This window comes from Papio anubis, chromosome 10 (assembly GCF_008728515.1).
Source record: "Papio anubis isolate 15944 chromosome 10, Panubis1.0, whole genome shotgun sequence".
NCBI classification, from domain to species: Eukaryota; Metazoa; Chordata; class Mammalia; order Primates; family Cercopithecidae; genus Papio; species Papio anubis.
This window is the reverse complement of record NC_044985.1, coordinates 56,761,681-56,788,530: the sequence shown is the minus strand read 5'-3', so window position 1 is coordinate 56,788,530 and position 26,850 is coordinate 56,761,681. Positions and strand designations below refer to the sequence as shown.

Genomic DNA, 26,850 nt, shown 5'->3' with positions numbered 1-26,850 from the left:
ACAAAGAAGAGAAAGTTGAGATGTGATCATTATGTTTATTATTCTGTTCACTTATATCCTATCCATTATTGATTGCTTATTGTGGACCAGGTACTGTGTAGAGTCCAGAAAGTGCAAAGATCAGTAAGGTACAGATGCCATCCTCTAGAAGCTGATACATGGAAGAAGGTAAGATTTGTTGTATACAGCCCCGGAGGCAGGGACCAGGATCAATGGCTGGAAGTTACATTATAAAGGACTTTCTAAGAAACTGTTCCAAACTAGAGCAGCCTGCATCTCATATGTCATCAGTGGCAGTGTTCAAACAGAAACTGGACGTCCTAATCGGGAGTACGAGTCAAGCATCGGTGAAAAAAAATTGATAACATGGCCTCTATTTTTGGGTAATTTCATGTCAGTGACTTCCTGTCTCCACTACAGAACAGAGAAGAAAATTCTAGGTACTTTTAAAATATTCAAGTGAGATAATTCTATTTTTGAAGACTAAGAGACAGTCATACCAATTTTGAAACTATCTGAAATACTTATGGGCTGCTTTTTCCCGCCTCCAATTTTTCCATTTCTCAATTCTCTATATTAGGCTTTGAGTTTCTCAGGAACTGAATTCATGCTGTATACTATTTTTCTTCTAACAGCAAGAGCCGAGCTTTGTATAACATCAGCTACTCAGGCTATAACATTTTTACTGAAATACATTAATTGGTTTTACTTCAGCATAACATTTTGAGCATGGCTATAGAACAAATATTAACTAACTGAAATGTTTATTGCTCAATATGCTGAGATCAATAAGACTTTAATGAAAAGGTGAAATAACAGTTGCAATGTTTCTCATAAGGCAAACCGAAAATAACCTCCACATACAGTTAAATATGTAATCTAACAAAGCTTTGAAAGGATTTTTTAAATTTTAAAAGACTAAGAAGCAAAAATGAGAAAGATTAGGGGCTTTGGCTTGCAAATAAAACATTTTTATGGTCATACTAATCATCTAAAAAAAATCAGTTGTGTTTTCTTAGTGTAACTACATTTCACATAACATAGTAAGAACATTAGTTATAATTCAGGTAATTTTCTAAACTCCTCTTGGTCCCAGGAGAAGCCTTTCTGGTGGCTCTTCCTCACTGACCTCTCTCCTAAGGTTTGAGTTATCTTCAGACATATCAGTAAAACATGTTACTCATTTAATACATTTATTTGTTCAACATGTGTGCAATTTCCTCTGCTGCCTTTATAGCAGTTCACCTTGGAGTGTCTTAGATTACAAGCTCCCAGTAACAGAAATGTCTGGTAGAAAAGAGCAGAGTGATGGATGGCTGTTCAATATACACTTCTGGATGATGACTATGTTAATTATCAAATAAAACGATCCATTATTTTAAATTGCTTACTCTCTAATTCAAAATGATGATTTATATACATAGCACAATGTTAAAGCACTGCACAGTGACATGTTTAAAATTCCTTAAGCAGAAATAGCATGCCTGTCTAAAAGGCACAAAAGCAAGGGCATTTATAAAAACCAGACATCAGGAACCCTAGAGCAAGGGCAATACCTAAGAGTTTGTTACTATGTAGGTGAATGCAAGTATGTTACTGTACTTACAGTGACACGGTAAAGACACACCAGTTCTACCCTCTTCACAGCTCAAAGCAGAGTAAATGAAAATGTAGGTATGTCAATATGAGATACCTTTCCTAGATGAACAAGAATGAGAGGGATGTCCACTGCGACACAATACCAGGTAACAAGGAACAAATACTTCAATGTTCACTAGGAGCAAAGCACAATGGCAGGTGTTGTGTGGCTGGCAAGGAAGACCCACGTGAACGATGCTGTTTATATTAGGCAGGCTGCTTAATTTCCCTGAGCCTTAGTTTCCATCGAATGCAGATTATAATCGTATAAAGTGACTGTGAAGAAGAAGAGGGCAATGGTATAAAGCCCTTCACCAAATTCAGGCTCACAGCGGTAGCCGTACGTGGTAGAGTGATCATGACCTGTTTGGTGACAGCGTCAGCTACAAAGACAGTCCTGCCCTCAGAGAGCTCACGACAGGACATCAAACACACCACACATGTACTTGCCCGTGGTATTCACACCGAGCCTTGCCAGGTTGTCTTTGCTGCTAACTGTATTTGTGGCATCTGATCCCTTCTCAGCATGAGGCCTAGATATCAACTAATTAACATTTTCACAAAAGATGACATCTAGCTGCTCTTCTGACTGTGGGGTACAGTTGTGAAGATGCGAGTGATAGTTAACAGTTATCCAAGTCTTCCTATGAGTCAAGCACTCTTCTACATACATTTCACATGCACGATCTCACTCAGTCCTCTCAATAAGTCTATGATGTGGGTACTATTATTAGCCCTGCTTTTCAGATGAGAAGACATAGCATGTTCACATGAAAAATTCAGTGACAATTTCTCACTGGAATGCAGAGTCACAGGCAGTTTTAACCATCGGTCAAATTAGTACTATGGGTATTACATGGTATAAATTCAGAAGAGAAAAAGAAAATATGCTTGTATGACTGAGAATGCTTCACAGAGAAGGAAATAATTATAGCTGAAGAATGGGTAGGATCTGCCCAGACAGGGAAGACAAAGGTATTACAAGTGAAGGAAAGAATGTGAACAAGGTTACAGAAATTTAAAAAGTAATACAGAAGAACAGTTGGACAGGAGTGGAGAGATTGTGTCAGAAAATTTAAAAAGACAAAATAAAACAGCTGAGTGAGAGGGCTTGCACCTGTAATCTCAGCCACTTGGGAGACTGAGCTGGGAGGATGGCTTGAGCCCAGGAGTTTGAGGCTAGAGTGAGCTCACTATACTCCAGCCTGGGGGACAGAGGGAGACCCTGTCTCAAAAAAAAACAAAAAACAAAAAACGAAAACAAACAAACAAACAAAAAACAACAGAAGGAAGGAGGGAGGGAGGGAGGGAAGGAAAAAAAGGCTGGAAAGTCAGATTAGTACCAGTGTGAGAAGGGGCTGGAATTTGACAGTATTTGCCTGAGGTTTCATGTACATTTGCCATTCCTAAGTCAGCCTTTGGTTCATTATGTGCATAGGTGGTCATCTACATGGGTGAAGTTAAGAGCCTAAAGGCCTCTAAGAGCGAAAACCTCTCCGCCACCTTTTGACAAGGTACCCAAAATTCCAAACTAAAGTTATGCTGTCTATATTTAGAATATGATTGACTAGGTACAATATAAGTAGTGGTTCTCAAACTCTAGTGGACATCAGAAACAACTAGAAAGCTGGTTAAAACACAGATTGCTGGGCGCTACCTCCCAGTTTCTGACTCATTTGGCATGGGGTGAGGCCCAAGAATTTGTATTTCTAACAAATTCCCAGGTGATGCTTAATGCTGCTGGTCCAGGGACCACACTTGGAGAACCACTGACCTAAAAGGATAAAATCCAGAATGAGTAAATTCTAACTGTGGAGAGAAAAATTTTATATGAGATTATTTATTTTAATAACTCACAAAGGGACTCCTGAGTGAAGGGGAAGAGACTAGGCATGTGGAGATGCTATAACAAATATTCTTCAGCCATAAATGGGTACATTTGAAAGTACAGGTTGAGTATCTCTTTCCCAAAATGCCTGGGACCAGAAGTATTTGGATTTTATCAGATTTTGGAATATTTGCATATATACAATGAGATATCTTGGGGATGGGACCCAAGGCTAAACATGAAATCATTTATGTTTCATCTATGTCTTATACCTGGAGGTAATTTTATACAATACTTTAAATAATGCTGGGCATGAAACAAAGTTTTGACTGCGACCTGTCACGTGAGGTCAGGTGTGAAATTTTCCACTTGTGGTGTCACATCTACTCTCAAAAAGTTTGAGATTTTGGAGCCTTTTGAATTTCAGATTTTCAGATTAGGGATGCTCAACTTGTACCAACTTAAAACGTTAGCTCTGGTATAGTTAAGAAAGCTCTCTCCATGCTTAAAAATACCAGTGGCCACTCTTGAGCACCACTTTGGACAAGTTATTACAGAAACTATGCTAGAACTCAATAGCAGTTGTCAAATATCTAAGATACTTAATTTTTATTTGTATTGGTCCCATCAATACACTTAAATATTGAGAGGATTTACAAGGAAAGTAAATGTGGCATTATTCTTGTTATTGTGTTTGGGGCAGGGGGAAATATTTAAAATAGCACTTACAATTAAAACAAATGTAAAGAATTTATTAATAAAAAGCAATAGAACTGCATAGAAAAGAAGCATCTCCTTCCCATGAGCTAATAAAGTGATAACATTTAGCCTTCCATAAATCACTAAACAATACCATATTAACTGAGTATAATAAAAGCTTTTTATTTTTTGCTCTTGGTTCTCTGTCAATTTCAACATTACATTTCCTATTTCAAACAGATATTTTCCCCTTTATATAAAAATTATTGATAGTTCCTGTTATTATAACCAGTTTGACACACTGATCTTCTCTCCTTATCTATAAATATTTATAATGTGGAATACATTTGAAACTTGAATTTATCTGGCTTCCAACATTTCTAAAGCAGTGAAATTTGGTAGGATGCTTTTACTTTTAAAATAAGGGTAATGGTGTCTTACAAAAGCCAAGACAGATGAAGAAAAGGCCTTGTATATTACCTCTTAAGGATTCTATTTCCCTTTGATTCTTTTGAGAAAATAAAAAGGAATTGTGTTTCTTTCGTATCTCATACTTAAATGTGGTTTCCTAATATCAATTGACAATCAACAGATTGCAAGTTAACATAAAGGCTGTCAGGTTCCCATCTTTTCCAGACAGAAAAAAAAATACTATGTACAGACATATCTTGTTCAATGTATTATCAAATATACCACAAGAGCACAATTAAGTTGCTGTGATAAATTATGTTTTGTTTTTGTTTTTGTTTTGTTTTTGAAACGGAGTCTCGCTCTGTCACCCAGGCTGGAGTGCACCGGCGCCATCTCAGCTCACTACAACCTCCGCTTCCTGGGTTTAAGAAATTCTCCTGCCTAGCCTCCTGAGTAGCTGGGACTACAGGCGCCCACCACCAGGCCTGGCTAATTTTTGTATTTTCAGTAGAGACAGGGTTTCAATCTCTTGACCTCGTGATCCGCCCGCCTCGGCCTCCCAAACTGTTGGGATTACAGGCATGAGCCACTGCGCCAGGCCAATTAATTGTTTTCAAAAGTTAACATTCAAGCTGATGAACTCTGTCATGTTGGGAGTGTTCTCCTCTGGGCAGTAGATGTAAATAGGACATTGCGGTCACAATGTCTTTCAGTGCCACTTCTACTCGTCCCTCAAATTTCTGCCTAAGCAGTTCAATTTGATCCCAGCTCATCTGGAATTCATCAAAAAGATACAACAGTGGCTTCCTTTCTTACCTTTGGTATATATGCTTAAGATCATATGATTTTCTCCTATTGCAAACACTTTTAAAAACAGAAATAAATAGTACACTGTAAGTAAATCTGCAAATAATGTAAACAAGCTAAACTGAGGTCTTGCACTGCTATGGAAAAGCAATATGAAAGTAAACATTAAACACTTTACAGCTGCATATTGAGAGTGGAAAATTAGTGTTGTGTGATATGCTAAAGAGGTTTACAAAACTCAGTTCACTAGATTGGCCAGGCGTGGTGGCTCACGCCTGTAATCCCAGCACTTTGGGAGGCCGAGGTGGGCGGATCACGAGGTCAGGAGATCGAGACCATCCTGGCTAATACGATGAAATCCCGTTTCTACTAAAACTACAAAAAATTACCGAGGCATGGTAGCAAGTGCCTGTAGTCCCAGCTACTCGGGAGGCTGAGGCAGGAGAATCGCTTGAACCCGGGAGGCAAAGGCTGCAGTGAGCAGAGATCGTACCACTGTACTCCAGCCTGGGCAACAGAGCAAGACCCCATGTCAAAAAAAATAAAAAAAAAAGAAAGAAAGTGATATAGATTGTCACAGTTATACGTCTTTAAATTGAATTTTTCTGATTATAAAAGTAAATAAGTGGGTCATGTGGTATTTACATTTCTCAAAACTTGAGGTAAATTTTACCCCAGAAGAAAACAAAACTGCAAACACATACTGAACTCTAGTAAAAATATACACAATGAAGTGTTTAAGAAGGAGCACATTGATGCCTGCAACTTATTTGAAATATATCAAAAATGAATTAATAAATGGAAGGTTAGACAGCTGCATACACATCTTATAAAGCAAGTATTTATATTAATGATAGGCACTAGATGGTAGGTATGCAAATATTTACAAAACTTTTTCACCTTTATGTTTGAAATTTTTCACGATAAAATGCTGCGGGGAAAAGAAATGTAAAATCATCATAGGAAAATATGAAAAACAAAGTACAGTATAGGAAAAATAAAAGCACTATACAGACATAAAACCTACACCTGGGATCATATTGTATATAATGTTTTGTAACTTCCTTTCACCACTTAGCACTATACAATGAGCATTTTCCTTGCTTTCTAAATGTTCTTCCAAATGGAAGAGAAATCAATTACATGCTGCAACATAGTTTGTAACTTCCAATTCTTCCTTGTTATACATCTGAGAAGAATCCTATAATTATATCCATCTTTCTGCACATCTCTGATTATTTCCTTAGGATAAAGTCCCAGAGTAAGATTCCTGGCCCAAAGAAGTAAACATTTTAAGATTCTTGATACATTTTGCTAAACTCTTCTCCAGAAAGGTTTACCAATTTACATTCCTAATAGCAGTGTATCACAGATGCTAGCTAACCAGACCCATGAGTTTACATTTCAAATTAAATGCTTTCATAAATAAAATTTCTCTATAATTTCTGCCAAAAAGACAATGTTCTTTTTAAAAAAGTCTAAAGTAAACAATCCTAGTACCCAAATCTTGGCTCCTAAATAATATACTCCAAAATCAGGTCTATTGACTCAGGGCTTCTTGAAAACATGGCTGACTCCAGGAATGAGACAGGAAGTAAATGAGCCTAGTACATCTTTTTGTGCCTGAAGTAAGAAAATCATCAAAAAATGTTGGTGACATGTCAAAAGGACACAAGAGTCAGCTGGAAAGAGCTCTTATTTGCGAAATTTGGGATAAGTTAAGCATGAAAATGAATAACACTAATGGATTATAACATTCTGAATTCCAAAAAGTCTTTAAGTATACAATCAAACAATAACTACACAAATGGATGGATGAATAAAGGATGAAAGGAAAAAAGAAGGGCAAACTCACTTATACTAGAACTTTTTACTTTCTGCACAGTAAACCATCATAATACTATTTGATCCAAACAAGAATCATCAATGGCTGCTAAAATCATTAGTAAATGTTTGCTGAGGAAAGATGTTTACTTAGCTTCAAAGTATCTACCAATAGCTTAATTATTAATTACAAAGGAAAAATAGGTATTTTCTTTTACTGTAGAGAAATTGCGTAAACCCCTCTTAACTAAGGATTCAAAACTAACATCACCAATAATGAGACTAACCAACATCACAAGACACCCATTAAGACACACCAAGGACACATGACCTATGTAGTTTTCCTCCCAAAACTACATAAACTCTGACTAGGCTGGGGGCTGGAGGAGGAAATCACCCCCCCAAATGAGAGACATTCTACAAAACAATTGTCCTATACTCTTCCAAAATGTCTACATCTTAAAAGACAGAGAAAGGCAGAGAAACGGTTCTGGATTAAGCCAGGCTAAACAGACATGTTGATGACATGCAATATATGATCCTGGATTGGATCCTGGGTTGGAAAAATTGCCATCAAAAGCTCGCATTGCAAAAGTTGGCAAAATGTGAATATAGACTGTATAACAAATAACATTACTGTTATCATTGTTAAATTTTTTGAATTTGTTAATTGTACTGTGGTTGTGTTTTGGGAGATGCTGAAGTATTTAGGGATAAAGGTACATGGCATCTATAATGTACTCTCATGGTTCAGCAAAAATCATACTATATATGAATACATGTAAATCAATAATAAATAGAGAAAAAGCAAATGTAAAACGTTACTAAATGGTGAGTCTAGGGGAAGAATATAATGTACTAGAGTTCATGGTAGTATTCTTTTAATTGTTCTCTAGGTTTAAAAATTTTTTTTAAAAAAGTTTTAAAGAGTGACAGAGATTTTAAGTAAATACAGTCTTTCTTTTTTGTTTTTAAATAAAGTAATATTATAACCACTAAAACAGAGAAAAGTAGTACATACTCATCACACTAGAGGTCTGCAAATAAAGTGAAAGTAAATAGTCTTCCTTTCTCCACTCACATAAACAAAGTTAGAGTTTGGTATATATTTTCTCCACATTTTGCTAAGTTTATAGAACATATATTTAGTCTAATATTAAGTAATTCTTAAAGAGTCACATGAAATGAGCAGCAAACATTTTATTAAGTGTTCCATTGTCTCTAAAACTCATTGGCAAAAAACAACCAAGTGACGTGGAACTGGATCTATAAATTTGGAAAAAATCCAGGGCTTATTACCTTTATCTTATCACTTAGAAAACACCTAGCCAGAAGCCAACACACATTTCATAAAGTATAACAATTATTTACATAAGAAATGTATATTTCCTTGTTAGTAACTGTCAACTCCTCGCCATAACTTTTTACGTCTTAAACTCATGTTGTTTTAGTACAAATGGGGATCCTTTGCCATAATTTACTGTGTCTCTTTATCACTCATAATCACTGACTAAGCCCCAAAGCAAAAGTGGAGGTTTTGTTTTTCCTACTTAAAGGTTTATGAGTTATGCTCTTACAGTTTACTGGAATCAACTGAATTTCTGAATTATCTACATTCATGTTAAATACCTGCACAAAAGCAGGATTTGCCAGTTTCCAATTCCTGCTTTCACTCCTGTACTTTCCTATGTCATTTTCCTGGCTCTTCCAAGAATAGAAGAAAAGGTATTATGTAGGTATACTTGGGTAGGGGGGAGTGGAGTAAATGGGTTACAATTAATATTTTCCTATCAAAATCTGTTTCATGTCTCATAAAATCTTTCTCACACCGAACAATCATATAAGAACATGTTCCTTTTACTAAAGTTGTATAATCTAAAGCTTAAAATATTAGCATATATATAAATAACTGACTATAAATGGATGGAGCAGGTTTAGTTTTCTCTTCGTACCTGGTCAATTAGAGGTTTCAAAGTTAGAAACTAAAGAACAGGGTTTTAGCCTCCTGGATTTCATTTGCCCCTCCTGGGGCAGCTTAATACATTTCACAATCTATAAAACGCAATCTATAAAGCTCTATTTCCCAATCTATAAAACGGGGACAATAATGCTTCCTATAAAGGACTTAATGAATTGATCAGCTAAAAGGGCTAGATTCAGTGAAAGGTAAGACATGGATTTCGTACTTGGCTACTATAAAAAATTTTTGCTGATTGAGAAATGGGGGCAAGGGAAAGTGACTTTCTTATATCCAGTACCCTTCTGTTTTGTGTACGGATGGGCTTTAAAAGCTCTCATTTCTTAATACCTTCCAAAAACCTATAGATACACCAAGGTAGAGATATCTCAGTCCTTCTAACCTGACTTCAACAATTGGAAACACAGCTGGTGATCACACAATTACATAGCACTGCTGGGAGGAAACCCACAAAGTGCTACCATTTGGGTTTCCTTCTCTAATCAATTGCTATGGTTCACTGGCAGCAGTTAACGAAAAAAATGAAATCATTCAGGGAGATTAAAGGATATTTATGGGAAAGTTCACTTTAAAAAGATATTGAACAATAATTAGCCAAAACAGGACATAAATAGAAATGACCAAAACCAGCTCCAGAGGGTCGCTACTGAAGTTATCAATGCTGCTGAGTCCCTGCAGGTCAGCTCTGCAATTAGTTTTATTCTCATGGTACCAAACTGAATGTGATAACCATGTTGTATCTCATTCCTGATAAGGATGAAAGTTCTAAGAGCTCTGAGCTCATCTAGGACCAGCATAAATCCCAGGCTCCGAAAGCCAAGACCCTTTTCTGATTTTACTAGCAGGGCAGCTCTCTGTCTGGCACCCATTACTTCTATATAATACAAAGCCCATCACTGTTAGCCTTAAGTAGAGGTGAAATCCAAGAAACAGGTACTGCATATTTCAGTTAAAAAAAAAATATGCCTTTTATCTTTTAAAAGACAATTGCTGATGACCAGAAGTTCAAGCAGAGAAAATGGAAAGGGTATAAAAACTTTACACATTACTCTTTACCGACCCCTCTTGGCTGCCCTAGGGAAGAGAAACGTTTGAACCCTGGGAAGGTCTGAAATCTCACCTCTGCCTCCAGGAGAGCTCACAGAACATTCGGTCTTTCACGCCCTGGAAAGAAATCCTCTTACTTCAGCTGACCCCTAGTAGAACTCAACCCTAAAGCACACGCTGCAATAATTTCTATTTATGGGGCTCCCAGAATGGAAATTGGGAACGGCCTCATGGATCAGCCCCAAAGGCCTTGCAAGATCTGTTGCAACCCTGTGACCCTCTAACTCGAGGTTGAAAAAGTTTACATAAGTGGTATCGTGACTGTTTCTGTCAGCTGGAAAAGACCTTACCTCTTTCTCTATTTTGAGGAGCTTCTTTACAGCCACCTCCTTGTCCTGTGATATCCATTTGGCTCGATAAACACTCCCGAAACTTCCTCCACCGCAGTTTTCAAAAAACTGCAAGTCATCAAATTTAATTTGCACAAAGGAGGCACCGAGAGACGACATCTCATAATGACAAAGTATTATACTTCCACAAAATCTGCAGAAAGAGAGAAAAAGAAAAGCTGAATTACAAATATATTAGGCTAAATCCTCTGAATCCTACTTTAGATAATATATCACGAACGAGTCCTGTGAAACTTCCAGAAAGTCATGGTGACTTAGGAAGAAGAAAAGCAAGATTATAAACAAATCGAAATGAAAACACTCACCCTGGCAGCCCACGCAAAATTCAACAACAACCTGCCCAGACTTTGAAACACAGCTGTCCACAGAGAAATGGCTCAGATTTCCCCCTGACAAAACCTGCAGCAGCACTTCCTACCCATCCCGAGGAGCTCTGCCGAAAGGCTACTGTGTCACCAGGTCTCCTATCAGGAAGCCCTGACAGGCGGGAAGCATGCTTTCCACAGCAAGCTTGCATAGCTCCCCTGGCATCTAAGGCATGCCACCTCTCCACGCTGCGCTCACTTCACACAAAATATACACAGCCTAAGCCGCTGAGCATCCTGGTACACGGACAGCCAAAGGGTTGCAAACCGAACACACAATCAATGTTTAGACTCCAAAAACAAACTTTCAACTTAGGGATAACAGAAAAGCTGGTCAAGTGTTTGCCAGAAGTGGCTCCCTGGACTGTATATTGTAACAAAACTTAAAGAGTAGAAAAATTTGCCCTTGATTACAATATATTAAGTCATCCAAAGAATACTGCCAAGGACGTTAAAAAATATTATGCTTGTTTCCAGAGAAACGTATTACCCCTCCCAGAGATTATTCTAGAGATCTTTCCTACGGTCTACAGAGTTTTACTATTCTCCAGGTAAGTGGCCATTCTTAACACCCTATGCCAAACCATAGATTAATGAGACTTACAAACACAAAAACTGAACTAAAATTGGGCTAAAATTTTGAACCTACATAAAAACTTTAAAAATGGTGGATAAAAAAGTTGGTGCACGTATTCTTGCAAAAAGCATACACCAGAACCTTATGAGGGAGCAAAAAGACAAATCTATATTTCTAGGACATTCTACAAAACATCTGGTCTAGGCTCCTCATAATTGTGAATGTCATGAAAGGTTTTTTTGTTTTCTGTTTTGTTTTGTTTTGCAGAGAAACTTCTAGCATAAGGAAAACTTAAAGAAACACAATGACTAGGCTGGGTGTGGTGGCTCATATCTGTAATCCCAGTACTTTGGGAGGCCAAGGCAGGTGGATCAGTTGAGGTCAGGAGTTCGAGACCAGCCTGGCCAACATGGCAAATCCCTGTCTCTTAGCCGGGTGTGGTGGCAGGCACCTGTAATTCCAGCTACTTGGGAGGCTGAGACACAAGAATTGCCTGAACCCAGGAGGCGGAGGTTGCAGTGAGCTGAGATGGTGCCACTGCACTCCAGCCTAGGCAAAGAGCAAAACTCCATTTCCAAAAAAAAAAAAAAAAAGAAAGAAAGAAACACAATGACTAAATATAATTTATGATCACTGGATTCTGGATTTAAAAAACTATAGAAAATATTATTAGGATATTAGGGAAATCTAAATATTAACTATACATTAGATGATATTAATTCATCCATGGCAAATAATGGTATTTTTGTTTTATAGATGGATGTCCTTGGATGTATTGCTTGGGAAATGCATGTAGACATTTTAAAGTATGATGTCTATAATTTACTTTAAAATGGTTCAGTCCTCATCCCTGTTCTCCGACACACACACCCAAAAAAGTACATGGGAATAGAGAGAGGGAGAGAGAAAGCAAGTGTGCCAAAATATTAAGAACTAGCCCATCTAGGTGACAAGTATCTGGGCATTTTACTACTCTTTCCATTCTTCTGTTGAGGGTTTTTTTTTTTTTTTTTTTTCAAAATAAAAAGGTAGAAGGGGTTGGTTTGTATCCATATAAACTGGCAACATTTCTCCATAAAAAGCCTGGGACTCTGCTGAGTAAAGTGCACAGGCAGCTCAAAGATCTTAGCACGCAGCTGGCTAGCCATCCCATTTCAGGAAAATCAGGTCACTGAAGAATGCTCATTTCTCACACGAAGTCAAACGCTACTCTACTTTGGGGAGAAGGCGAGAAAGAGGAAAGGTTATTTGTTCATCCTCTAAGTTTAGAAGATACACCCCACATAAAAATATGAGTGAAGGAAAGATCACAGTATCCAAATATAGTCTATAAACATATATGAATCAATAGTTTACATTACCAACATTTTGTAATTCCTATTTAAACATGGAAAAGAACAAAATTTGGATAAAATTTGGGGATGTTGCCAAGGTAGGTATATAGAGTATGCAAGCTAAAAAGTTTGTTCAACCAAATGTCAAACACCATTTGCAAGCATTACAGACACTAGGTTTACATTTTTGTTAATTATTTTTATAAAAGCATTACAATGAAATTGAACTACAAAACTTATCATAAGAAATAGAAGCTTCTTGCTTCCCCATTCCCCATACCCAATTCCCACTCTCTAGACACAACTAATTTCAACTCCTTTAGCATTTTCTTCTGGCACTGAACTCTGTATTTCTAAAGAATGTGCTTACATTACTATTTCTTGATTTTCCATTTTAGATATTATCTATTAACCTCTCCTGTGGAAGACAAGAATTTAGTTCTCATATATCACCCTCTACCTCCATGCATACAAACATGGCACACTTGCCCAAACCTCCCAGCTTCCAACCACACTGTAACATTTGGTTAATAGTGTTTACAGTAACCCAACAAAGTAAACATTATTCCCAGCAGTGCCATGGAGGATTCAATAATTACATTGCCTTTCTTGTATAACTTTTTGATTCTCTTAGAATTATTAGTTGCCCTGTTTTTGCTTTTTTACTGTTGTTTGCTTAGCTTTTTACACTCCTAACACATCCACCTCATTAATCTCTCCCAGAAGCTGCAAAACTTCTCTCAGTAAAATTAAGACAAGTAATTTCTCTCTTTTTTTTTTACTCTTTGGTTCTATATATTTTTTAGAGACACTCCTTCTTGACCCTTCATCCTGATTCAGTCTGGCTGGAATGGTTGCTCTCTAGGCCTGACTTGGACTGGGACTCCTGTTGGCTACCATCCTAAGAATTTCCTTCACCTTTTTCGTCTGTGAGAACCTTGTCTTTGGATTTCCTGTCTTCCCTTTCTTGTTTTGTTCCCTTGTTTTGACAACACATATCTCCCATTAGCTACCTGAATAGAGCACACAGAATAGAATTTTGTGAGAATCTGTGTATCTTAAAATGTCTTGATTGGCAGCCTGGTTGGGCATACAATTCTAGGTAGGAAACAATTTTCCATATAATTTTGAAAGTATTACTTCATTTTCTCCTAGTTTCTAATGTGGCTACTGAGCAGTCGGATGTTACTGATTATTAACCATTTTTACATTATTTTTTCCTCTCTGAAAGCTTTTAGGATCCTCTATTGATCCCAGGAATCCTGAATTTTAATAGGATATGTTTAGGAATGAGTCTTTTTCATTCATTGGTAGGACACTCAGTGAACTCTTTCAATCTGTAATTCAAGTGTTCTAATTCCAGGAAAGTTTCTTGTGTTATTCATTTACCACTTATAGCCACTTTGACTTGATGTCATCTCATTTCCCATACACACGAAGAACTGCCTGCATTTCCCAATATACACTGACCTCTCACATCTCCACACTTCTACACAGACTAGTGTCTCTGCTTCAAACACTCTTCTCTGCCCAGTGAACTTCTATCCCTGACCACCTCTTTGAGTCTCCCGAGCACAGTTAAATGCTCCCTCTTCTATGCCACAGCACCTTTCTTCACCCATTGATCTTTCCCACTTAATTCCCACCAGACTATAAATTCCCTAAAGTCAAAACTCAGTTCTGTTTACATCTGGACCCTAGCACCTACTACACAGCCAGGTACACAGTTATGCAGCTTCTCCATTAAAAACGCATTTGTTGAATAAGTGAGTAAATAGTTTCTGGTTATTCTTCCATTATACCTTTTGTAGCTGGAAAGATTTCAACCAAGTCATGTAAGACGTAAGGTGTGTAATTTTTACAAGTACCCCAGCGGGTTCTGAAGCAAATCCTGATTTGGAAATGCTGCCTAGGCTTCTTGGAAGACTGAGGAGAGTGTATTTGGGACCTCCAGTACTGGGTCCCTCTGAATCCCAGGGTCAGGGAAGAAGGAGGAGGAGAGAAATTCTTTCCAAAACAAAGGTAGAGGTCTGAAGCAGGATAAGATCAATATGAATCCATCTAAGCCTTATGCTGCGGAACAAACCCAGGGAATACAGATGAACTGAGGTAGGATCAGTCACAACTGACACTGACCTAAGGGTCACAGAAAAAGGCTGACCTCTGAGAAGCACACTTCTCCAGGATGTCACCACTTGACAGGAGGCAACTAGCCACATTCTTCACAGAATCACTGCTACTCTGTGATACACCGTGCCATGTGGGAACTGGCTATTTGTGAATGGAACTATCCAATTACTTGAATGTTTTATTGAAACCATAAAAAATTAAGTTCCAACTGAATACCAAAGAAACTAGTAATCTAGGGTGTATAAGTACAGGTTTAACTCCAGTGAGCTTGGCAAAGCATCATGGATGTAGCTGAAAAACTTGGTTGAGATTTCCACTCCCATATACGTGAAAGTTAGACCATATATACATATTTTTCCCCTTGAGTTTTCTCTCCTTTAAGAATCATTTTTCCAAAGGGATCAATTTATGACCAGAAGAATGAAAAATCTGAGTGGCTAGTTATTTATACGTAGAGCATGTTGGGGAAGACTGCTACTTGATAAAATTATGTTCTAATTTTTCAAATGTATTCTGCACTGAATGAATATACCAGAATTTAATAAAAAGTCATCTATATAAATTTATTTACAAGGTATATCAAGTCAAATCCAACATTTTCATCTCACTGTATTAAAATAATTGTTTTTGCCGGGCACAGTGGCTCACGCCTGTAATCCCAGCACTTTGGGAGGCCGAGACAGGTGGATCACTTGAGGTCAGGAGTTCAAGACCAGCCTGGCCAACATGGCGAAACCCTGTCTCTATTAAAAATGCAAAAATTAGCCAGGCATGGTGGTATGTGCCTGTAATCCCAGCTACTCAGGAGACTGAGGCAGGAGAATCACTTGAACCCAGGAGGCAGAGGTTACAGTGAGCTAAGATCGCGCCACTGCACTCCAGCCTGGACAACAGAGCAAGGCTCTGTCTCCAAAAAAAAAAAAAAAAAACAGAATTGCTTTTACAAAAAAGGCAATTTTGTAGCATTCTAACTGTTGTTTTATAAACTTTCAAAGCTGTTTTAAATGTTAAGTATCTACCACACAACACTGAAGGGTTAGAGCAGACATGTCACAAAAATCAAAGTAAAATAAGGCATCATAACTCTGTAAACGTTGAAAATCAATCATTTGGTGGTTGAATCCAATCATTTCACTATTTGAGTAGAATGTCAAAAAAATTTTAATTTAAAATTTTGCTTAAATTTCAAAAAAATTTAACTATTAAATGGCTGAAAGCATATATAGCAGCATCAGCTAATTATCAAAAGTGGAACTATATGAAAATAGGAAATCTTAAAGAATTATTTTACTTTTTAAAGTTTTCAATCTTCTAGTCCAAAAAAGTAGACTTAAGTTTCTCTATTCACAGACCTATTTTGCTTGATTTTTTAGATCCATGTTGACCTCAAATAAGTCATTTATCTTTTCACTGTTACTTTTGCCCAGTTAAAAGCAAAAATGACCCTATTATAGTTCTAACGTTAAAAAGCAAGGTTTTAGAATTAGATTGACATGAGTTTGAACTCTCCCTCCACCTCTCAGTAAGGTAACTTTAACAAATCACTTTCTCTCAGACTGTGGCTTTTCCAGATGCATAAATAAAACATTTCAGATCTTTTCCATTCAATGTCACAAAACTGACAGCCCCAAAGTTAGCAAGTTTGCACAGTATTTGACTTCATTGATACATCTCACTTCCAAATAAGAGATATTTCAACAGGGAAGTAGCATGATTCAGGCGAAAGTCCCCTACTAGAGAGATCTACCAGCAGATCTGTTAGTAGCTACTTGGGCAAGGCACCATGCCCCTCTGACCTCACTCTTCTCACTGGCAATAATACCAGTGCTGTGAAAGTGCACACATGAGCACAGTGCCCAGCATACGGTATACATGCAATTAATGGAAATTATGGTTTTCTCATTATTTTAATAACCCTTGATGTCATATTTAGCCATCTATTCTTTCAGCTTTTATGGTCAGGTATGCTCTCCTCAATAGCTTTCCTCTCCCCATCTTCAGAATTGTTTTATATTATAGCTCTTAGTTTTGCAAAGCAATTATTAATAAATAAATGTGCTATTGATCCCTAAATCCTTTTCCTCTCTGCATATGTTCTAATTCTTTCTCACTCCTCTGTTTAACTGCCATTTTTGCTTTTGGTGATTTCTGAAAGATCTTATTAGTTAAGTAATTAAAATTTATTTTAAACTTTTTTCACAATGTGAATATTTAAATTGCTAAAACACAATATTTTCTTTTTTGCACTTTTTGGATATCAGCATTGCTAAGATCTATTTATTCAATGATAGCACTCACTTTGGTAGGGTGCTGGAGCGTCCTCTCCTTCCCTGGTGACCACTAGCTTCTTTCAGACCTTATCGGCTGCATAGTCAATGGCCATCTAACCCAGGAAAGCTATATAACCTGCTTATCCAATACCTGCAAGTGACGATTTTTTTAAGAAATTAAATCTACTTTGGCTGGGCACAGTGGCTCACACCTGCAATCCCAGCATTTTGGGAGGCCGAGGCTGGAGGATCACTTGAGCCCAGCCGGGCAACACAGGGAGATCTCATTTCTAAAAGTAAAAATAAAAATAAAAATCTGCTTTATGAAAGGATTAACTTTACTAGAAAAAAGGTCTTTGAACTTTCTCTGGATGTTTCTATCTTGTGGTTTTATATGGGCCTGTATTTCTTAATTTAGATCCTTCCTCTTTTTCCTGTCCCTAATTCATACTTCCCTTTCCCCCTTCTTCAAAAAGTAAGGTTGCCAGTTTACTTTTTATACAATATAGGAAGAAAAACTTAACTTGTTTTATCATGACCTGGATATGACAAAAAAGATACTCTTTGAAAAGAGCTTTCAATATTCAGCAAATTATTTTGCCAAACTTGCTGCCTTGATATTTATGCTAATATTATTTCAGCCTCTTTAACATAGATCAGTGAATAAATTAATAAAATGTGCTTTGTCATCATGTGTATTAAAAGAACACCACTTGGAATCACTGTTCTGCAATTTTTGTTCCCCTGAGTCTTATCTTCAAAAAACTGAGGAAAGCTCTGGTTTAGTGTATTTATCCGTAACACCAAGGTCAAAGAGTCAAAGATTCTATTCCTCAACAGGACTGCTGTTCTACTATTTTTTTTTTTTAATAACTAAAAAAGATAAAAGCTGACTGGGTACAGTGGCTCACACTTGTAATCCCAGCACTCTGGAAGGCTGAGGCAGGAGGATCGCTTGAGCCCAGGAGGTCGAGGCTGCAGTGAGCTATGACTCCAGCCTGGGTGACAGTGAGACTCTGTCTCAAAAAAAATAAAAATAAAAAAATAAAAGTTGAAGACTAGGTATATGAATAGAATCAACCAGTACTGTGTCTACCATAGATATTTCCCTTCTTCCTCCAAGACTGCTCCTAGAAAAATAGTTTATCTTTTTAAAAAAATATATATATATACTTTAAGTTCTAGGGTTACATATGCATAACGTGCAGGTTTGTTACATATGTATACATGTGCCATGCTGGTGTGCTGCACCCATTAACTTGTCATTTACATTAGGTATATCTCCTAATGCTATTCCTTCCCCCTCCCACCACCCCACGACAGACCCCAGTGTGTGATGTTCCCCATCCTGTGTCCAAGTCTTCTCATTGCTCAATTCCCACCTATGAGTGAGAACATGCAGTGTTTGGTTTTCTGTTCTTGTGATAGTTTGCTGAGAATGATGGTTTCCAGCTGCATCCATGTCCCTACAAAGGACATGAACTCATCTTTTTTTATGGCTGCATAGTATTCCATGGTGTATATGTGCCACATTTTCTTAATCCAGTCTATCATTGATGGACATTTGGGTTGATTTCAAGTCTTTGCTATTGTGAATAGTGCAGCAATAAACATATGTGTGCATGTGTCTTTATAGCAGCATGATTTATAATCCTTTGGGTATATATCCAGTAATGGGATGGCTGGGTCAAATGGAATTTCTAGTTCAAAATATAGTGTATCTTATACAGAGTAGGTTGGGTTCAGTAAATAAGACTTTAGGTATGGATATCTGAGAGAACTCAACTTTAAATAAGAATCTAAAAAATAGAATAGCCATTGTTTCATGTTTTCCCCCTCCTCTATCTTTACCATAAGAGTAATGTAACTCTCTAGTTAGAGCAATGGTAAGAATAAAAATAAGCTAAACATTCTTATTGAAATAAAGTAATTTAATATTTCAATTAATAAAAATCAACTTCCACAACACACTTCCTTACCAAAAACATTGTTACCAGAAGTAAAAGATGGGAGGCACAGGAATGTAGTTGGTTGGAGCACTTATGCCACAGAAATGCTGCGTGGAAACATGTCTGTGCTCAAATAGAAGCCCAACTAGGAAACGAATTGGATACAACCTACGGCCACAGCATGGGCCGCTGCGTGGGCTTGCTGTGTTGAGTAACTGGGAGCTTCTTGTGGCATGAGGAGAATGGGGCCAGAGTTGAATAAAGTGAGGGTGCACGGAGAGCAGGGATTTCTAGGGCTTGGCTAGAAGAGGAATTCACAGGTGTCAGGACTGAGGATGGGGAGAAAGTCATAGCCCATGAGTACACAAGGCTCACTTAAATTCGCCACCTACCACCTATCCTGCTCCCACCCTAGGTCTTGCTGCTACTCAGCTCGTTTGTACCCCAAACTGTTTTCTGTCAAATAGAAAGTATATCAGACCATCCTGGCTGCTGACAGACAGGTACAGCTTTGGACTGAGTACCTGGAATGAACACTCCCTGAGAAGGGTGAATGCAAGGGTTAAAACATGGTAACCCCAACGTAAGATGGAGGGTGAAAGGAAAGGGGATGGTAAAACTAGGGAAGACTAAGACCTTATATTATGTTTTGATGATCAAGAGGCAAGGCTATCTGTGGATGAAAGTTACAGAAAGAATTCCTTGTTCTTTGGGAGGCCAAAGTGGGAGTATCGCTTGAGGTCAGGCATTTAAGACCAACTTGGGCAGCATAGTGAGATTCCATCTCTACAAAAAATAAATAAATAAAACTTAGCCAGGTGTGGTGGTTCATGCCTGTAGTCCCTGCTACTTGAGAGTCTGAGGTGGGAGGATAGTTTGGGCCCAGGAGTTCAAGGTTGCCATAAGCTATGATTGTGCCACTGCACAAAGTGAGACCCTGTCTCAAAAAAAAAAAAAAAGAGGATTCCTGGTTTAGAGTTGGCCAACAAGAAAATCTGCCACCCTCTTTAGTAGCGAGTGACCCACCACCAAGAGAGTTCAATGAGACGTGGGGTGTGGAGTGGGAGTGGGAGACTCGCATCAGCTAGGAAAGCAGAATGAATCCACTTTAAGACCCACTCCAACCCTGTGAGTTGATGACTAATCTACTATAAAGTATAGACGGTCTCCTTCCTTTTCCGAGGGAGGCAGTTATGAACCCGACACCAAACATCATGGAGAAGCACAGTGAACCACATCAGTGATGGAAATAATGGAAATGATTTGGCCATCTTCTTCAATTTCTCCTCCCAAACTGGGTGGGAAGCTAAGAGCCACATTCCAGGTTTCTATCCTAAAACTTTCCTCTTCCTTCCCCCGCATTCCCAGAGCAAAGAGGTTTCTTTGTCTTGAAAGCCAGTGTATAATCACCTAACATCAAAACTCTTTGGATGATGATCTACCCTATTCTTTTATCAGCAAAATGGAATTGCACCACCCCATGCAGTATTGGGCTGCACAGTTTAATGGTGCAGGACTCTTTATTAGGACCAATCCCATGTTCCTCGTGTGCTTATTCCCATATGTGGTATTACACAGTATTGTGCAGGTGGTGGTATGAATAAACAGCTGTCCTACAGCATCAATTTCACTTTAACACTATGGGGAATAAGCCAGGCAAGGTGGCACATACCCTCAACCCCAGCTACTGGGAAAGTTCAGGTGGGAGGATTGCTAGAGCACAGGAGTTCAAGGCCAGCCTGGACAACATAGCAAGACTCTGTTTCTAAAGAAAAAAAGATCTGGGGGAATAAATATGTATCTGTTTGTATCAATTTGTTCAATTTAAGTAAAACAGAGAAGGACAGAAGAGAATGCAAAATCCACATAAATTTTTAAGATTAAAATACAAAATTTTAAAGCAAGTACTTGCTTGCATTGGGTTATCTGTGGCTATATGGACAAATTCTTGAAGGAAAACATTCATTTTTCCCCACAACAGAGTACTTTGGTAGAAAAGTTTAATAAGTAAAGATTTACTACATGATGTGCGGACAGAAGTTCTTTCCTTTTCTTTTTGGTTTTCTTAAATGGAAGCCCGGAGATGAATCCAGAAAGAACGGTGTTGGGCCTTGCTCAAAATCAGCTATAAGAATGGTTCCAAGTGGTTCTAAAGCATACTTTAGAAACCCTAAGCAGGAGAGGAGTTATGAAAACCTACCTACCCACTACATAAGTATGACTTGGGAACGGGACAGGGTACCAAAGGCAAGCCTTAGCTGGAAGAGCTGAGTGTTATGGTAGGAATGCACCCACCAAAATTCATGTTGAAATTTAATTACTTCGTTGCTAATGTAACAGTACTGGGAAGCAGAACCTTTAAGAGGTGATTAGGTCAAAAATGGATTCTCGCTGTTAGCCTGGGAGTAGGTTAAATACCTCAGGAGTTCACTTTTTCTCTTTGTCTTTCATGGCTTGCTTTCGCCTTCCACCCTTCCACAATGGGTGATTCTCGCCAGATGCCACGGCCATGTTCCTGGACTTTCCAGGCTCCAGAACCATAAACCAAATAAATTACCCTTGTTCCTTGTAAATTACCCAGGCTGTGATAGACTGGTCTGGCAGCAGAAAACAGACTAGGGCAGTGGGCAAGCAGCTCTGTGTATAACTTGAAAAATGTGGTAAAACATCCTTCTTTACCACACTGATACAGTGGCTGAATTTTCATGCACTGTCACGAGCATTTCTATGTGCTTTCTCATAAAGTCATGCACCACATAACTATGTTTTAGTCAACAATGGACTGCATATATAACAGCAATCCCATACGATTATAATAAAGCTGAAAAATTCCTATTGCTGAGTGATGGCACAGTTTCCTAACATCATAGCACAATGCATTACTCATGTGTTTGTGGTGACACTGGTGTAAACAAACTTATTACGCTGCCAGCCGTATAAAGGTATGGTACATACAATTATGTACAGTGCACAATGCTTGATAAGGACAATAAATGAGTGTTACTCATTTATGTATTTACTATACTTTTAAATCCTCATTTTAGATTATACTCTTTCCACTTAAAAAAAAAAAAAAGTTAACTGAGGTAGGTCCTTCAGGAGGTGTCCAGAAGAAGGCATTGTTATCATAGGAGATGGCAGTTCCATACACATTACTGCCCCTGAAGACCTTCCAGTGAGACAAGATGTGGAGGTAGAAAGCAGTGATATTGACGATCCTAACCCTGTGTGGGGCTAGGCTGATGTGTGTGTCTCTTAGTTTTTAACAAAGGTTAAGGAGCAAAACAATTTTTTAAATTTAAAAATAGAAAAAAAATCTGACAGACTAAGGATATAAAGAATTTTTGTATAGCTGTACAATGTGTTTGTGTTTTAAGCTAAGTGTTATTTCAAAAGATTCAAAAAGTTAAAAAAAAAAAGTTTAAAGTTTATAAAGCAAAAAAGTTACAGCAAGCTAAGGTTAATTTATTATTGAAGAAAAATGTTTAAATAAATCTAGTAGAGCCTAAGTGTATAGTGTTTATAAAGTCTACAGTAGTGTACAGTGATGTCCTGGGCCTTCACATTCCCTCACCACTCACTCACTGACTTGCCCAGAACAACTTCCAGTCCTGCAAGCTCCAATCATGGTAAGTGCCCTATACAGGTGTACCACTTTTTATCTTTGATACCGTATATTTTATACTGTATTTTTACTGTGCCTTTTCTATTTTTCGATAGAAATACTTATTATTGTGTTACAATTGCCTATTCAGTACAGTAGCATGCTGCATAGGTCTGTAGCCTAGCAGCAACAGTAAGTGCACTCTGCAGTGTTTACACAACTACATCACCTAACAATGCAGTTCTCTCAGAACGTATACTCATCATTAATGGACACATGACTGTACTTATCCTTAGAAGCAGGTACTACTGTCTCTAACTTATATTGAGTGAGAAAACTGAGGATCAAGGGTATGAAAGTAGCTCAAGCCAACTACCTTACAGGTGACACAACTTGTGTCAAATTCAGGCCTAACTCCAAAGTCCTATCATTGTTTTCTACCATATCGTGACTTTTTGTTAATAACATTCTGCCTCCTCCTCCTAATTTGCCTTTTGTTTTCCCTATTTAAACTAACTCTTTTCTTATTACAGTAATTACTGGATTGCTTACCATCCACCTAAAGTTCAATTTGAGGCTTTAATTTCCTATTACAATTGAAGACACTGGGGTTAAGGTGTCAAATGTGTGGCTGCTTTGTTCTCACAGATTCTACTGTGCTGGGATTACCTAACAGCTATTAGGGTGTAATCGATGCTTCAGCTTTCCGTAGGAGGGTCTGACATAAGAGCACCCATGTATCCATCAAATAAAGCTAAGCTCTAGCATTCATAGTCCTCTTACCTTACCAGGTACAATTTTCTGGTCACAGCTGGAACTCTGCTTATTTGTGTCTACTGAGGCAAAGTTAATAGCTGCCAAAAGACTAGCCTAAATCTTCCTTGCAGTAAGACCAAAAGGGGCCTTAACTGTTCATATTACATTTAGATAGACAAGACACTCACCCTGTCAATCTGTCCTGGGTAGAATAAAATGGAAAACAAGTGATCTAAATTCATTTTTATTTCCAACGTCTCAGGATACAGACATAGGGCTATCTTATTCCAAGAAGCACTATATCCCTACAACACCTTTTTCCAGTTTAAGGAAAAAAAAAAACAAAAACAAAAAACAAACAAACAAAAAACATTGATTCATCTCTTCTGAATCTACCAATTTCTAAAATAAACTGTCCATTTTGCTCTTTCACTCCACACCAATAGCTTCACCTTACATCTGACTTCTTTTCATGAAACATCATTGTAATTTCTTCAGTGTTTTCTCTGATGACTGGATTATTCACTCCACACCCCTCATACCTCCTATTTATAATTTTGTAGCCCTATCGAAGTCAGTTTCACTGCTCATTCCTGATAGGCTCTGAGCCAATATATTGCCAATAACACTCACTCTTGTGCTAAGTTAAAATACACAGTGCAACTTGCCAAGTTTCCTTATTTGGCAAGAAGGCCCCTTAGTTCCCAAGATCTTTGACCATCCATTTTTAGATCCAAGTCCGCGTGTTTAATATTTGGATATTTTTCTCTCTTTCCCTCTCTTTACTGTGTCCTTATATATTCCCTAAAAGAATAAGAAAAACAGATCATTTATTTGCCTTTTTAGACAAGAAAGTCCTTGCAATTGCATCATGGTCATTTACTCTGGAATTATTATCACTAAATTTTTTTATTTAAACAACAATATTTTGCAGTTAAAAAACTCCCCAAATAATCTCAAAAAGTTATAGGAATTAAATTGTGAAAGATTAAAATAAACATTGCAGGGGTCCAAAAGACTATTTTTATCTTAATTCTCTATTCCCAAACTAAATTCGTATTCATTTACAGTCTCCTAAATCTCTCACTATAGTAGCAGGAATTTAAAACAAATACTCTACAAATGACCATAAACATAATTAAAATGCAGCCATCACTTTTTTTTTTTTTTTTTTGAAAATTGAAAAACAAGTGAAATTTCACTGTGGAGATAGGCCTACTACAAGGAGGACATTAACTAGCCTTGAATCACTTGTTTATTTTTGTCTTTAAACGTGTTTGGAGGTTTGGATCCACTAAATCCTAGCTGTTAATTTCAAGGAAGGTCAGGGAAACAAGAAGTCTCTCCTAAAACAGCTTTGGGGTTAAAGTAAGTACTGTTTTCAACAATCTTAATTCAAATATCCTCAAATTCACTCTGTAAGACGATTCTCACACACCATTATTAATGAGAGCTGCTTACTGTACTATACTTGGAATGGGCCCCTAAATTGTGTTGCTTTCATTATTACAGAAACTAACAAAAATAGTAATTAAGTTCCCCATAAACAGTGCTTATGCGCGATCTCAAAGCGCATCAGAAACATAACATTTTCGGTGATCTAACAGAGATAACCTTTTTAAAAATTTTTTTTAGGCAATCGGATGTCATCTAGCCAGTCCTGAATTAAAGTTTTCTGAAAGCTGTCATGGGCAAGCGAGGCCAGGCGAGGCGGCGGCCTGGGTAAGTACTTCTGGGCCTGGTGCAGGTCTGGGAGCCCACAAAAAGACGGCTGCCTGAGGGTCGCCAAAGGGGACAACCCGGGCTCCGGTGGGAGGAAAGGGGGAAGCCCGAGAGGGCGGGCGCTCCACGCTGCCCAAGCCCGGGGAAGGAAGGGCGGGGAGCGGCGGCTCTGGGTGGCTCTGGATACATTTACGCATGTTTGTAAAACTAATCTTTAGTGTTCATTGTTCCTGCTGGTTATTCGCATGGCCTAATTACGTGAGGAAAACAGAATGAAAGAAAATGGATGGAAAGCAACACCGCTAGCGGCCGAGTTCTTAGAAAAGCAGAAGTTCGTCGTCCCTCCTCGCACGCACAGCGAGTGCTGGGAAGTGGCCTGCATCCTGCCCTGATTTGGGGGCCTCGCGGTTCCCCTCCCGACAGTGCCCCAACCACCCGCTGCTTGGCCGGCTCTCCTGTTTGCAGAGCCCCTGCCCGTGCCGCACGCCCAGGGCCGCGGAATCCCGAGCCGCTCCGGCCTGCGCCCCGCGCCTCCAGGCACCAACTTCTCCGTGGGACTGGCCCGAACTTTCCCGAACCGCACTTGGCGGCGCCGCGGCCAAGGTCCCGCGAGGACTCCTCCGGCGCGGCGAATGCTCGCTCCGGCCGCCGCCGCCGCCGCGCGGGTCCTGGGTCAGGGAGAGGAGCCCCAAGTAGCATCCCGAGGCCGCCTGGACTCCCGGGCCCCGGCGGAACCTCGGCCCCAAGACGCGAGGACGACTCGCGAGCGCGGCGGGCCTCGCCCCCTCCCTCCCCGCCCTCCGCGGGCTCCAGCCTGGACCCTACCTGGCTCCCAGGCCGGGCGCGAGCAGCAGCCGGGGGCGCGGAGGCCCCGCGCGCGACGAGGGCGGCGGGGGTTGGGACGACAGCGGCCCGCGCGGCTCCCACGCTTCCGCCGGAGTCAGGAGTTGAACATTCCGCCTCTCTGCCCGGCGCCAATGAGGAAGACAGTCACGGCAACAGCACCACCTACCTCCCGGCGCGGAACGGCCGGGCAGCCCTCCCCTCACACGCGCGGGCGAGCGGGGCGTGGGGAAGGCGCTTGGGCCTCCCTGGCCTGCGCACGGGGGGCACCATCCGCCCCGCGCCCCGGCACCCGCCGAGGCCCCCAGGCACACCTGCCCTGCTGTCGGGGGAGAGCTGTGGGGGTGTTCCCCCTGGCCACCATCTTTTTGACGAGTTAACACCACCTGCTACTCCTTCAACTCAGTCTTCAACAAACAGGCGCCGGGGACGCAAAGAAATAGAGGCTGTTTTGTGCCCTGCAAGAGTTAATTCTCTAGTTGGGAAAGGGACAAACGTAGAGATTTCTGGGAACACAGGTCTGAAGGCTGCCTCCCTAGAAAGATCAGTAGGTACCTCTGGAATTTTGAGGAGGGGCCGTGGTCCGCTGCTGTAGTTGGTAACTTTAACAGAGCAGAGTTCAGATGAGGAACCAGAGTCCATTACAGGCCTAAGCCAA

General features: G+C 39.3%; 1 protein-coding gene across 5 annotated transcripts in view; it reads right to left on the bottom strand.

Annotated features, from left to right (window-relative positions):
- Positions 1-26,344, bottom strand: part of MAP3K20 (mitogen-activated protein kinase kinase kinase 20) — a 191,289-nt gene extending 164,945 nt beyond the window's left edge. The window contains exons 1-2 of one of the 5 annotated variants that reach the window (XM_003907619.5): positions 26,175-26,344; positions 10,583-10,775 (exon numbers count right to left, since the gene is read on the bottom strand). In XM_003907619.5, the coding sequence (XP_003907668.1) occupies positions 10,583-10,741 (159 nt within the window). In that variant the 5' untranslated portion in view covers positions 10,742-10,775; positions 26,175-26,344. Of the gene's footprint in view, positions 1-10,305; positions 10,558-10,582; positions 10,776-10,947; positions 11,924-26,174 lie in introns of those variants that run through there. The other 4 variants (XM_009182459.4, XM_009182455.4, XM_009182458.4 and 1 more) reach the window with 4 other exon arrangements.
- Between the last annotated feature and the right edge of the window lie 506 nt (positions 26,345-26,850).